The following is a 14795-nucleotide window of genomic DNA, read 5'->3' as shown; positions in this document are numbered from 1 at the left end:
AATTTATTTTTAAAAGTCATAGCTAACTCTCAGCCACAGATTGTCAACAGTGAAGATGTTTCTTCCCTAAGTGATTAATCTCTTAGTCAGAATTTGAGGAAAGGAAACGTTTAAGACCAGCCTAATTGATACCATGTCTTACAAGTTACTTTCCAGCAAAAAAATTTTTTTCTTTCCTCTAGTTGATATTAAGGACAAAACTTGGAAAAAATATGTTTGTATCCATTAATAACCAAAACAATTTATTTCTGCATCCACTTTTAGGGCCTGCCATAAGAACTCATTCAAAGCATAAATAAAGGCATTGCCTCTCTAAATCTAAAGAAAGACCTTATTAGCAAAATGTACACGTATTGGCTGATGTGCAGGCACCAGCATATTAGCTATTTGAAACATGCAACAAATCCGAGCTGTTTGTTCATTTGTGGTAGTGGATTTGTGCCAGTTTAGCCCCGCGTTTTGGTCTAATCGATGGTATGTGTCTCCTAGAAGGCCAGTCAGGATAAAACCTGTAGAGTCCACAGAGCCATGACAGAGGACGAAGATAGTCAACCACAAAACTCATTCTCCTGTTCCCAAATAAAGTGAAACTATTTGGCCTAGATTTGCCTGTGGAAGCCCCTTTCAGCTGGCAGCAATATCTTTTGATATGTCCCTGTCGGTCTTTAAGAACTTCCTTATTTTCTGGCTCAGTAAGATTCCAGGCTCATCTTGTGCTTTTTTCCCATCCTGGTGATGAAGTCAGCCATTTCTCTAAAAAACATTGGTTCAGTCTTAGTGTGGCATTTAGAAATCAAGATGGGGAGGGAGGGGCGTGCCTGGGTGGCTCAGTCTCCCTTAAGCGTCTGCCTTCTGCTGGGTCAGGATCCCAGGGTCCTGGAATCCAGCCCCGAGGCAGGCTCCGTGCTCAGTAGGGAGTCTGCTTCTCCCTCTGCTCCCTGCTCCTACCCTGTCTCACTATCTCTCTGCCTCTCAAATAAGTAAATAAAATCTTCCCCCCCAAAAAAAAAGAAAGAAAGAAAGAAATCAAGATTGGTAGTGGGCGTTTTGTCGCTGCTGGTATGTTACTGCTTTTAGACTTTCTCAGAAAATAGTCCGGCGAGTGGTGCACTGGGGGAGACACATACAGATGCGCATAGACCTTTCTGTTTCTTTGTGTTCAACACTGTGAGTTCATACCGATAGCTCCCATTTCTTTTTTTCTTTCTTTCTTTCTTTTTTTTTTTTTAGATTTTCATTTACTGATTTGACAGAGATCACAGTAGGCAGAGAGGCAGGTGGGGTGGGGGCTAGGGGGCGGGGGAAGCAGGCTCCCTGCTGAACAGAGAGCCCGATGTGGGGCTCTATCCCAGGACCCTGAGATCATGACCTGAGCCGAAGGCAGAGGCTTAACCCACTGAGCCACCCAGGTGCCCCAATAGCTCCCATTTCTGTCTGACTTCACAGGGTTTGTTTTAATCTTCTTCAAAATTGGTGAGTTCCTTCTGCAATTGTGAGAGACCTGGCTGCCTTCATCTTACCATTTTACCCACTGTCTCTGTCCTTCTGAATGTCACTGATCTCCCCATGGTGCAGCTGCCTGCTTCACCTCTACTCTGCGGGACATCAGGCCGTGGACAGACCCAGCCAGCTCAATCCTCCACCCTGGCTCTGCCAGATGCACTGACCACGCTGGCCAAACTCTTGACTTTTTAAACTTAGACGGATTATAAGCACAAACTTGAGAGAGAGTATTTCCTGAAATTATAAAATCAGAATATTAATTTTTTTTCCTTATTCGGTCACATTGTTTAGTTTCAGTCCCTTTTTCACAGAGAACAGTGGGACTTAAAATTTAGGGACAGCTCTGGAAATAATGCTATTGATAAGTAGACTAAGCTTTTCTTTTACTTTGTGAGATGCAATATTAACAGACGTTTAGGGAAACGGTTTTCTGGGCAGGGTTGAGCTGGAGGATAGCTGCTTTCTGGGGGCCACTAAACTTTTCTCACCGGCCTGGGAAGCTCTGAATTCAATCCTGGTTGCGGTGACACTGAAAAAAATAAGTGTGATAATATTTGCCTTAAATTGGCAACCGATTTATTTACATAAATTCCTTTCTCAGTTTGATCTAGCAATAAAAATGATTTAATTTCTGCTCTAGGAACTAAGAAAAAATAGGGAAAATTATTTGTTTTTTCCATTTCCTGGTGTATTTGATCTGTTTTTAGTTTTTGACTCTTTTCTTTGCCACCACATTCTTCTCCTCTTAGTTCACTTCCTCATGTCTGGTATTCCTGAGTATAGACAGCACTCGGTTATTTTCACGAGTGCAGAAGGACCGACTGAATAAAGCAGAGTAGCAGAGTATCTGTATCAGGTTTGTCTTTGGGATATGTTGATTTTCTGTAATTGAATATGATTCAGTTTAATACTTGGAGGTTTTTACAATTCACCTCTTCATGATTCCAGGTCCCTCCTCCCTTAGTAAAAATTCCCCCTGGATACCACAGCAGTGTACTTAGGAATAAGTAAAAATGAATTTGAAAGGAATCTGGCTCACGGTCCCTCAGGAGACTTGAGTACAATATGGGAATAAAGCTGTAAAATGCAACATCTCCTATATCATGGGACAATAAAAACCCTTTGCAGAGTGGTAATAATGGATGTCATTTGCCTTTTATATCTTCTTTAGGCCCCTCCAAATTCAGCTTCCTTTTCCTTACCATTACAACTCCATCCCAGAACTAACAGCCATTCTTGAGGCGCCCCAGGTAACAGCTTCGGGTATTTCACTCAGGGATGCCGTCTGACCCTCCAGATCTTCCTTTAGGGTCTGCGGCATCAGAGCAGTGACAGTATTACCAGATTCGCACAGTGAAAACTCGGCATGCCCCCAGACACTCCCAGCGTTGACATCGTAAGTGTGCTCCTTTAACCTCCTCCTGCCCCTGAGGCTGCTGTCCATTGTCCTAAAGCAAGGCCCCCCTAAGTGACAAGTTCTGCAGTGCTGAAAGGGGAAAGGAAGTGAACTCCTCTCTAGACACAAGCAAGGTTGTTTAGAAAAACCAAAACCAAAACAGAACACCTTCCAACGTCAAACCAAAAGAAAGTGCCAAATGTAAGAAGTATAAGGATAATACAAATTTTTAAGCTTTACTTAAGGAAATGTGGCCTTGTTGGGTGTTTGAGACTTCTGACAAAGCCATAGAACCTAGCTGACAGTTTCTGGCCATTCATGCATTCATTCATTCATTCAGTAAATTTTTTTGCTGGTTTTAAATCCTCTGCTCAGTTCTGGGGTAGCTGCTAGTTCACCCAACAGAAACAATAGCCAAACACAGAACTTTGGAGCATCTGGGAAGCTTTCCAGCTGTCCCGTTCTTACACAATCCATTCTGTAGGAGAAATAGATGGCCCTCCCAGACCAGTGCAAGCTGTGCTTGTAATTGAGATTTCTCAGAGTGGAGATGATGGTTGGGTGATCAGTTTACACGTGTGGTAGTTTCTCGCCTGTAACTGGACATGTGATGTCAACAAAAGGAGGTTTGGAAATGTTTCTGTTAACATTTAATAAACTTACAATTGACAACATGCATGAAAATCCCCCGATGCACTCCTTGGCGCAATAAATAGGAACTTAGTGTGACTTTGCTTTCTGCACTGAGAACGGGTGTTGTCGCAGCAGCCGAAATGGAAAGAACCCAGCCACCTGACTATGTAACCGTTTATTTCTTGTCCATGTTTCCTGCTGCAGCTGCTGCCCAGCTTGGACCCAAAAGCTCCCTGTCTGGTTGTCCCACATCTCAGTTACACCCAGGAAAACCTTGCTATAACTGTAGCAGAACCTCATATGTTAGGAAAATTGGCATAAGGAATTACAATTTTTTAAAAAGTGATCTGGTCTAGGGGCGCCTGGGTGGCTCAGTGGGTTAAGCCGCTGCCTTCGGCTCAGGTCATGATCTCAGGGTCCTGGGATCGAGTCTCACATCGGGCTCTCTGCTCAGCGGGGAGCCTGCTTGCTCCTCTCTCTCTGCCTGCCTCTCTGCCTACTTGTGATCTCTCTCTGTCAAATAAATAAATAAAATCTTAAAAAAAAAAAAAAGTGATCTGGTCTATTGGTTACATTTTCTGTCACTCACTAAATGAGGCAGAGGGATGGGGTGAACCTTTTAGGTTTCCTGTCACCCAGAGAACTGAATATTTAAGTATAGCCTGAGGTGAAGAGGCTTCCTATCCGAGGGTCAGGATGGGGTAAGAATGCGAAGGCATCCTGTTTAGTTACAGTCCTCAGACATGTGTGAGGCGATCTTCTTGTTTTTAAAAGAGTGCTCAGAACTGTGGTACAAGTGGTTTATAGTATTCAAAATGCATAATTTTTACCAGTCCATGTAATTGTGCATTTCTGCCAAAGGGTTTTCTGGCTCAGGCCTCGGTCTCGTCCATTTTCCTGAGCAGCGCTGGTTTATAAGTAGGCTAACCCCTTGGTTAAGGCAGAATGCACTTAACCACTTCCCTAGGCATGCCAGGGAGCCAAATCGCTAATATAAAAGGAAATTTTTTTTTAATATTGTCTTTATTTATTTAGAGAGAGAGCATGAGCAGAAGCAGAGGAAGAGAATCTCAAGCAGGCCCCATGCTGAGTGTGGAGCTGGGTGCAGGGCCCCATCCCGCAACCCTGAGATCATGACGTCCGCCCAGATCAAGCGTCAGATGCCTAACCCACTAAGTCAGCCAGGCACCCCTAATAGGGAATCATTTTTAAGGGAAATGGATGGGAAGGAATATATATGTAAAAGTTGAACCTTAGGTTGGCAAAATTGTATATATCACTTGTAGACCGGAAGAGAAAATACAGTGTCGTGTTACTAAGAGGCTAAGTTTCATTCTTACGTTTTGGTCCAGATCTTCATGTGTATTATCATTAGACACTCAGCATCTCATAGCTAAATAATGCTATTGTGATTTATTCGTATGCTAACGTTGTAAAATACATAACGTCTTCATTGTTTCACTGATTTGAAATGTATGTGAGTGTTTAACCATTCGTCTATTAGTCTGACGCTCTGTAGTTCCCGAGGACTCTGACGGTCCCTGAACGTGGTATTGCTGTGGTCCAGCTCACCAGGCTCTGTATTTCCTTCACTAGGATTTTAGGTAAATCGATCAGTCAGTCAAATAATTGAAGACTATTTAAAAGCGATAGGGTGGCAAATGGAGACCAGGGCCACCTGTCTACCCTGGTGCGGGTTTGGTAAGCTTACGAACATTTTATGATCTCAGGAAAAGAACGGCTTTCCTGGCTAGGTCAACACGAAGCCGTTTCCGGATTCATTCCCAACAGTGGTAAGTTACGGTCCCTCCCTCAGCTGTGAGTCGCCCACCCAGTGTGGGTGAGTCCTGATATCCCCCGTCGCTGTCCGCTGTCACAGAGACTCTCCTGTCAAAGCGACCGGCTGACTGAGTGCCCTGTGAATGACCTATGTCCTTCTCACTGCACTGATAGACTTGGAGGTTGAACCCTTTTCTGAAACCCCCAGAAGACAAACCAACAAGAACTGAAAAGCAGCCCCTTTCCAGAGGTCAGCCCAGCTGCTGGGTTTGTGGGCATGATTTGTTTTATATCCTCGACACGTATTTTGTTTCCATTGACATAGAGTATAAAATGTTCTGTTTCCTTTTGCTGGGTAAGTGAACAGTGGTATTTGGGGGAAAAAATTGGCTTTTATGGTCAAGAATTTAGTGTGCTAAGAAGGAGCCATCGTATTATTAGTAGTGTGTTTTTTTGTTTTTGTTTTTGTTTTTTAAGATTTCATTCACTCATTTGACAGAGAGAAATCACAAGTAGATGGAGAGGCAGGCAGAGAGAGAGAGAGAGGGAAGCAGGCTCCCTGCCGAGCAGAGAGCCCGATGTGGGACTCGATCCCAGGACCCTGAGATAATGACCTGAGCCGAAGGCAGCGGCCCAACCCACTGAGCCACCCAGGCGCCCTAGTAGTGTGTTTTAACCACGCTGTCTGGGACCTCAGTAGTTTGCCCTCAGGTGGGGAAGGTGTTTCTGCTAATTCCTTATACCAGGAAGGTAGAATTGCTGAGCAACGACATGATCAAATTCAGGTGTTAAAAAAAATTAAAATAAAACCCGAATATGTCTTGTGACTTCCTGGGCCACAGAGCAGGTGCCCTTGGTGACAGGTGGGATTTCAGGTCTCCCTCCCTGTGCTCTTGGTACTCTATGTCTGCCATCCTGGGCACTGGCCCCTTTGTGTCAAAGGGTCAGGTTTAATAAGCTTACAAGAGAAAGAAGAATAAGCAGCATCTTCCCTTGGCTCTCCCTAAGGAATCTCAGACCCAGCTTACCATCTTCAGCTCACCATCATCTCTCGAAATTGTGCTCTTCCCCTACTGTCCTGGCTCCGTAGAATAAGCAGCGTGTGGTCAGCTTGACTGTTCCTGTGAATGACCTTGACCCGTCCCTCTTTCCCACCTCTCACACCCAGTAAGTCACCCTATCCAAACAGCGCTGCTTCTCCTCTCAAAGTCTGTCCACTGCTCCACCTCCCCAACTCTCCACCCCAACCGGAGCCCCAGCCATCCCTTCCCAGGACCCAGGTGGTTGCCTCCTTGCGGCTCTACTGCCAGGCACTCGGTCCTTTGCAGCCTGAAGTCACAGGGCTTGCAAAAGGCAAATGTGATCAGCACTTAAACTCTGCCCCAGAGATACCATGCAGAACCCCATGACACTGCCTGTCTCTCCTACCCGCCTCTGCCCACGCAGCCCTCGTGCTCCTCTGTCCCGTGGTCCTGTGTCCTGCCCTGTTCCCTCCCTCCACCTGTGCACTGCACGTTCTGTTGCCTCTTCCTGGAGCCCAGTCAGTGGCTGTCCTTCTCATGACCCTGAATTAGGTGGGAGACGGCTGTGCCTGTTCATCCCTCCACCATGGCTCCCAGAACAGTGCTTGGAACATGGGCGCTGTAACTCCTGAATGAATGAACAAGTGACTACAGAGAAAACTAAAGACAGCAGTTAAGAACTTTTAGAGTTAGTACTTCTCTACAAGGCATGTCTTACTATTATAATAGAAATATGTTTTGAAAAAGCAAGCATTCTTGGGGGCGCCTGGGTGGCTCAGTGGGTTAAAGGCTCTGCCTTCAGCTCAGGTCATGATCCCAGGGTCCTGGGATCGAGCCCCACATCGGGCTCTCTGCTCAGCAGGGAGCCTGCTTCCTCCTCTCTCTCTGCCTGCCTCTCTGCCTACTTGTGATCTCTGACTGTCAAATAAAATAAAATCTTTTAAAAAAAGAAAAAGCAAGCATTCTCTAAAAATGTATTTATGGAACATAGGGTTTGGGTTTGTTTTTGTTTTGTTTTGTTTTGTTTTTGTTTTTGTTTTTTGTTTTTTATTGCAAGAAAGAAAGAAAAAAAAAGGAAAGAAAGAAAAAGGTAAAATAATTCAGCCAGGCCTCTCCTGACCACACTTTCTGGTTAACTAGCTTTTGTGCTGCTTCCATCTCACATGAGGAGAGATGGCTCTGGAAAAAAGAACCCAGAGAGCTGAACCCCTGCCCATGGCCCTCCCGAGTTTCCTGTGTCCTGTGGAAAGCCTGACCATTCCTGTGAGAGGTTTTCTGACTTCAGAAGGCCCCTGTGAACTACTAGGAGAACCCCTTCTGGACACGGTGCCAAGCTGGATGGCAATCCAGCACACAAACCAGAGACAGCCATGTCGCCGTGAGGGTGAACACGACATAGCACAGGTGTGGCGCCCCGGACAAGGGGACCTGAAGGGAGAAGGGCCATGACTGCCGTCCGGACGGCTGGCAGTACTGCTCGTAATAAAGGAGGACTTCGTGTCACTGTGCGTGAGTGCTCGCGGGAGCGGAGCGTTTCGTCTCGTGGAACTGTCCCGGGAGCTCGGTGCCAGGGTCACCTGCTGCTGCACTGCTGGGTTGTCTCCTCAAACGTTCTCTTTCGAGCCTTCATTCAGTATATTGAGAAAAAGGCAAAATAAAGCATCCTGTTCCAGGTGCTCATAAGGCAGAATAAGTCAAGAAGTGCCTAGATCTACCTGCTTGTAGAGTATAAAATCGCTTAAATAATTCAGATGTCAGGAAATTTAATTTTTGGATGTCTTCTTTGAACCCTCCTGCTCCTAAAACCGGGCTGGGTATCCTTTTTTCTGAGCTTCCATAGCATCTTTTCTTTGTTATTGCCTTAAATCTTTTCTAAAGCAGTATGATGTGGGGGGTGGGGGCGTGCGTGTTAGCCCCCAAGCTCGTGCATACGAGAGCAAGAGAGAAACAGAATGGGAGCCAGAGGGAAATTATACATTTTTTTTAACGTGTCATTTTTAGGGTGGCTGGGTGGCTCAGTGGTTGAATGTCTGCCTTCAGCTCAGGTCGTGATCCCAGGGGTCCTGGGACTGAGCCCCACAATGGACTCCCTGCTCCATGGGGAGTCTGCTTCTCCCTCCTGCCCCTCCCCCCAACTTATGCTCGTGCTCTCTCTCTGTCTCTTTCTCACAAATAAAAAATCTTTTAGGGATGCCTGGGTGGCTCACTGGGTTAAGCCTCTGCCTTCGGCTCGGGTCATGATCTCAGGGTCCTGGGATCGAGCCCCACATCGGGCTCTCTGCTCAGCCGGGAACCTACTTCCTCCTCTTTCTCTCTCTCTGCCTGCCTCTCTACCTACTTGTGATCTCTCTCTGTCAAATAAATAAATAAAATCTTTTAAAAAATAAAAGTTGAAAATTTAAAAATAGGTCAATTTTCAATCCTCTGTCATTGTGCTTACTTCAGGGCATTGTCTGTTTCTGGCTCTGGCATAAAAATACTGTGCCTTATTCTTCTTTGTAGCTCGGGCTCTTGGCACAGTGCCTGGCACATGGCACTTACTAGTTACTCAGATGAATATGAACACACACAATCAGTAACTAGCAGAGCCAGGATTCAAACCTAGGGCTCCAGGGCTGGAGGACTCTGACACTCCTAATCTTTCTAACAAATAGTCCCTGCCCACTTCAGGATGGTGCAGTCTAACAAAGGGGGTTAAATGAATTAATTCCATCTCACGGAGACCATGATTTTGCCAGAAGCAGCAACAACAAGATGCCTTCACTCTTGGGAGAAAGTCTCATCTCATCTAAGAACTAGGGAAAGTGAACGGAGCTTGTTGGAAGCTGGCAGTAAGCTAACGAGCATTGCATAAGTTTGGTACATCGATAAAGAAAGGGGTCAAAGTTTTATGTACTTTGAAATTAAAACTGCATTATAAGCTGTCATTTTGAAATCGGCCAGCATCGTTGGTTTAAAAACCCACACCCAGCAAACAAACTGTAGTTGAAAGTACAAATCGCTGCAGCCAGCCTCTCTGGAGAATAACTTGACAAAAATTCACAAATTTAAATTGCATGTATCCTTTGACCTGGCAACTTTAACTCTGGAAATGTGTTCTACAGCAATATGTACATGTATGCACAAAGAAATAAGATGCCATTGTACTTATGGTTGCATTGTTCATAGTAGAAAAGATAGTAACAACCTCAAAGTCCAATATGGATTATTAAATTATATAACTTACATAATACATAAATTACATAACAGTGCAACAAAAATAATTATATAACTTTAATTATAGGTAATATGAATTACATAACAATACAACAACAAATACATAGATCACATAACAAATAAATATGTTATTTCGTCTTCACCCATGAAATGAAATACCACGCAGGCAGAAAAAATGAGGTTTTTCTCTATTTACTTATATGAAACTATCACCAAGACACATGTTTTAATTAGAGAAAAAATATTCATGTAAAAAAGACTGTGTGTGTGTGTGCACGCGCGCACACGCGCGCGCATGCACGCCAGACCTATTTCTAGAAGAATTCACAGAAAACCAGTAGCAGTGGCTGCCTCTGGCAAGGGACGCTGTGGGAAAATGAGAAGCACTTTCTACTCTCTGATCATTTCTATCTTCTGAATCTTTTACTAGGAGTCTATATTGCCTGTTCAAAATGAATAAATAAAAATCTGGGGTGCCTGGGTGGCTCAGTCAGTTAAACGTCCAACTCTTGACTTATGCTCAGGTCGCAATCTCAGGGTCCTGGGGTCCAGCCCCACCTCGGGCTCCCTCCTCAGTGGAGAGTCTGCTCGAGGACGCTCTCTCCCTCTGCCTCTGCCCCTCTCCCAGTCTGTGCTCACACGCACACTCTCTCTCTCTAAGAAATAAAAACATCTTTTAAAAAGATCTAAACCTACCGGAGGCCTGGATTTTTTTTATTAGCAACTTCATATTTTGATATAATTTCACATTTATAGAAGAACGCAAGAACTCCAAGAACCTTCCTAGGAGTGTGCCTCACATTTATTGGTTATGTCTCTTTAATTGCTTAAAATGTGGGCTCTCATTCAGCCTTTCTGTTTTCTTGCCTGTGAAATTCCCCGGTTATTATGGAGAATGTCCTTCCGTGTAGGTTTCTTTTATGACTCCTCCTAATTAATTCAGGTTGTATGTGTTGGGGCGGATACCATGGCGGGGGTGGGGGTGGTGTCCTCACAGCTTCGTATCGGGAGGCACTGTTTTTACCTGTGTTCTAAGGCCTGTGGCTCCAGGAAATAAAGCTGTCCTTCAGGGCACACACAGAAGCTTTTAGGGCCTTTTGCGCACTTGAACTAGGAATTTGAATCCTTGGGCCCTTCTTTACATTTATCCTTTTGTCTAGTGACATGAGGAGTTACCAGCCAACCTCATGAATTTGCTAGTTTTCCAGATATCTTCGCAAATGCATGCGCAATCCAGCTCCTGACTTCTTAGATAAGATTAATTATGAGTATCCCATGCAGGGGTGCATGGGTGGCTCAGCTGTCTGCCTTCAGCTCAGGTCATTATCTTAGGGTCCTGGGATCGGGCCCCACATCAGGCTGTGCACTCAGTGGGGAGTCTGCTTGAAATTCTCTCTCCCTCTCCCTCTGCCCTTCCTGCTCATGCCTGCTCGTGCGCTCCCTCTCTCAAGTTTTTAAAAATCCGATCAGAAAGCCATTTCCAGAAACTCTAGAACTAACTCAGAAACCTCATTCTTAAAATTCTGTCTGTCTGCAACCACTCTTGGCACAAAATCTGTATTAGTCCGGCTGCTCCTGAGAAAAACAACCAGTAGAATGTGTGTGTGTTTATATTCACACATAGAGGACGATAGTTTCCTTTAAGGAAATAGAGAGGTTATGGAGGCTGAGGAGTTCAAACTCTGCAGTCGGCAGGCTGGGGTCTCAGGAGAGCCAGCGGTGCACGTTCTCGTCTGAGCTTGGATATGCGGGCAGGAAAAGATCTGTGTCCCAGCTCAGAGACCATCAGGCTGAGAGACAAAGCATTGTTTCTTCCTCACCCTTTCATTCTCATCAGGCCTTCTGGATTGGATGAGGGCCCCCACACTGGGGAGAGCGCTCTGCTCACTGGACTGATTGCTGTCACCCAGGAACACCCCCACAGACACACCCAGGATACTGTCTGACCGAATGTCTGGGCATCTCATGGCCCAGTCAAGTTGATACACAAAATTAACCGTCCCAGGCACATGAGTCAGTTTGTGTCAGTAGTGGAGACGTTAACCTTGAGCATCTGGTGTAAGGGGTCACAGCGTTTCTCTCCCATACAATTTGTCTTTGTCTTTCACTTTGTAACTACTAAGTAATTTGTGGGGAGACACTTTGCGGCCGTGTGAATACCCTGTTCATTGTCCCACCTTCAGTTCCCAGTTTTCCCATGCACGGATCGTTTTCTAACTCACATTGCTCCTTCCGTATTTCTTAATTGTCATTCCACAATAAGGAAGAGCTTTTCCTTCTCCAATTCTATTTGAGATCAGTATGGACCCCTAGATTCTTACTTTATTCGGGGGACTATGTCACTGACATCACTTACTTGATTGCTCCCGTGGTTCCAGGTTTTGGCTAGTAGGAGCCCATTCACTTTGGTGCCTGTTTCTTTTAACAGGTCCCTGTCATTCTCTGAGTACTCCCCTACTTTCTGGCTCAAGAAGATGTTCCAGACTCCCCTTGTCCTTCCCCAGTCTCATCTCCAGAATCAGCTCTTCTCTACGGCACCCTAGGTCTTTTTATTTTATTTATTTATTTATTTTTTTTTTTTTTAAGATTTTAATTATCTGACAGAGAGATCACAAGCAGGCAGAGAGGCAGACAGACAGAGGGAGAAGCAGGCTGCCCGCTGAGCAGAGAGCCCGATGCGGGGCTCGATCCCAGGACCCTGAGATCACGACCCGAGCCGAAGGCAGTGGCCCAACCCACTGAGCCACCCAGGCGCCCCACCCTAGGTCTTTTTAGCTAGCGTCTGTGTGTTATTGCTTCTAAGCTCCCTCAGAAGGCAGAGCTAGGAAGTGTGTGTGCACATACACCTGTCCCTACCTTCCCCTCCCTGTGCCCCACCACACACGCCGAGGTCAGACGGATACCTCCAGTTCCAAGCCAACCACCCCCGCACCAATACTTTGCAGCTTCCTTCCCGAGCAGTGAAAAACCTGTCTCACAGGGCAAGTCCGAGTAGATTCTATTTTAATTACATTTTCCTGGAATATAAGTTACTATTTGTATCTAGATTACGTGAAGCTGCCCATATGAAAGGAAAGGTTCTTTTGGGGTAGAACATAGAGATATGGCCCATTAAAAACTAGGTGATATCGTGCTATACTTAATCTCCCCACCTCCTATGTTTGACTCATGAGGAAATAAGAAAAGTGAAACTAAGTACATAAATCTTTTTTAAAAAACGGTAACGATGGTGGATGATTTAGTCTTGCACACTTGACGGCCTGGATTTTCTCCTGAAGCAGGATGCAAATCATTTGCTGAGAGAAGGGAGGAGGGCTGGGAGGACTCATTCCTTCGTCCCTTCGTTTTTTTTTTTTTTTTGATTCATCAGGTACTTAAGCAGCCCCTTCTAAATTCCAGGCTCTGTATTCCATGCTGAAGATAAAGCAACGAGCAAGGTAAATAACTGTCTGTCTCCTCTGGAGACAGACAGCAAACAAACAAGAAACTTCTTGTGGTAACTGCCCTAGGGGAGACCAGCGTGGGCTGCTGGTGGGCTGGGCGCTTCACGTGGGGAGAGATCTCGTTTGGTTCTTGGCTAGAGCACAGTCCTCAGGAGGAGTTGGCGTGAGAGAAACCAACATCTGGATGTCAGGTCGGCTTTGCATTGAGGCTTCCTACTGAAGAGATTTAAGGATAGGAATGATCACTTCGATTTCTATTTCATGGAGGATGGATCGAAAGGGAGTCACGCCAATAAGGAGGATCCCAGCGATGGGGAAGACACCTGAGGCCTCATATGCTTGCTGAACGCTGTTCACTCGCACCATTCTCGACCCGGAGAAAATTGTGCCATATTGTTGGTTTCTTTAATTTCTCTAAATGCAAGTGAATCCCGGCCATTTTCATGGAATTTATTTCGATATAACTAGTTGAATTCATCTCCTAGAGTTGCTGTAACAGAAGACCACAAGCCAGGTGCTCTGTCTGAAACCGGTGGGGGAGACAGTCTTCGTTGCCTCTTCCCAGCTTCTGGGGGTGACCGTGGCTTGCATCTGTCTGCCTGTGTCATCACATGGTGTCCTCCCTGTCTGTCACCATCTTCACGGGGCATTTTTCCTCGTGTCATCATCCAGTCATGTTGGATTAGGGCCCACTCTGATGACCTCATCTTGTTTACATCTGCAAAGCCCTGTTTCTAAATAAGGACACTTGCACGGGCACCAGGGAGTAGGACTTCAGTATATCTTTCTGGGGGGAGGCCACAGTTTAAGCCATGGCGCTGATGATCCACGATCTTTGTTTTTCCTGGTGCCTGGTCTGTTCTCTAACACTGTCTGTTGACATACGTTGTTGGCGTCTTTGTTTGCTGTTTTGAAAGGTCACCCTTGCCATACAGAGTCTTCGGGAACACCTGTCATGTGATTCCCCGCTACCTCCCACTTCTGTACTTTCTTCTTTCTACTTCAGCTTCGTTTTCCACATTCTTTTGCTCACGTTTCTCCACCTTCTGGCCCCTGTGTTCAGCAGTGTCCGCTCCCATTCTCCTGTTAGTGTAGCCTTTGTTTCTGTTTTCTCCTCTTCTGTTTCCTTCAGCTCGACTGGTTTCCTGCCTCCTTTTCCAAAAGATGATTTAAAATGTGATTTCTCTATTCTTAAATGATGCTTTCTTTGATCTCCTGGTTTAATGGATTATATTTCCTTTACGTTCTCTGCTTTCATGCAGAAATATTTTACCATCCGTTTTCTCCTTCATGACATACTTATTTTTCATGGGTATTCTTGATCTGCCCTTTGTCAGTTTCTTTTAATCCTTTTTTCCTGTAGCAGTGAACTGCCTACTTCTGGAGAATTCCTCAGGACCTGATGTTTGCAAAGGTGCCTCTTCTCTCGAGGCGACCACCCTCAACTATGTCGACTTTCCATGGCACTTCCCAACCATCCTTCATTAAGTCATCTTTCAGAGTTGTGGCTGGGTTTTTGTTTCCTAGTAGGTGATGTGTTCTGGCTTTTCTTCATTTTGTTGTTCTTGATGATTCAGAGGGTTGCAGTAAGGCCAAGATAACCTAACTCTGTCCTCCTTAAATGGAAGTCCCTTAGGTGGTATTTGAAGTTGATCCAGGACCCAACCCTAGAGAACTTGAGTGTTTAGAGATCATGAGAAAAGAAGGGGCCAGGAAAGGAGATGGGGAGGAGGAAAACTCAGAGAAGGTGGCCCTCACAGAAGCCACGAGAAGAGTGTGTTGAGGAAGCAGGAGTCCACGTCA

General features: G+C 45.4%; 1 protein-coding gene across 2 annotated transcripts in view; it reads left to right on the top strand.

Moving 5' to 3' along the window:
- Window positions 1-14795, top strand: part of MYO1D (myosin ID) — a 341727-nt gene that overhangs the window by 73184 nt on the left and 253748 nt on the right. The window contains exon 2 of one of the 2 annotated variants that reach the window (XM_032319643.1): window positions 12920-12986. The exons of the other annotated variant lie outside the window; for it this stretch is intronic. Within the exon in view, the coding sequence (XP_032175534.1) occupies window positions 12961-12986 (26 nt within the window). The 5' untranslated portion in view covers window positions 12920-12960. The remainder of the gene's footprint in view (window positions 1-12919; window positions 12987-14795) is intronic. 2 annotated transcript variants of the gene reach the window in all.

Source organism: Mustela erminea, chromosome 18 (genome assembly GCF_009829155.1).
Source record: "Mustela erminea isolate mMusErm1 chromosome 18, mMusErm1.Pri, whole genome shotgun sequence".
Classification (NCBI taxonomy): domain Eukaryota; kingdom Metazoa; phylum Chordata; class Mammalia; order Carnivora; family Mustelidae; genus Mustela; species Mustela erminea.
Note: the sequence above shows the minus strand (reverse complement) of the source record. Positions and strands in the feature narration are given on the sequence as shown.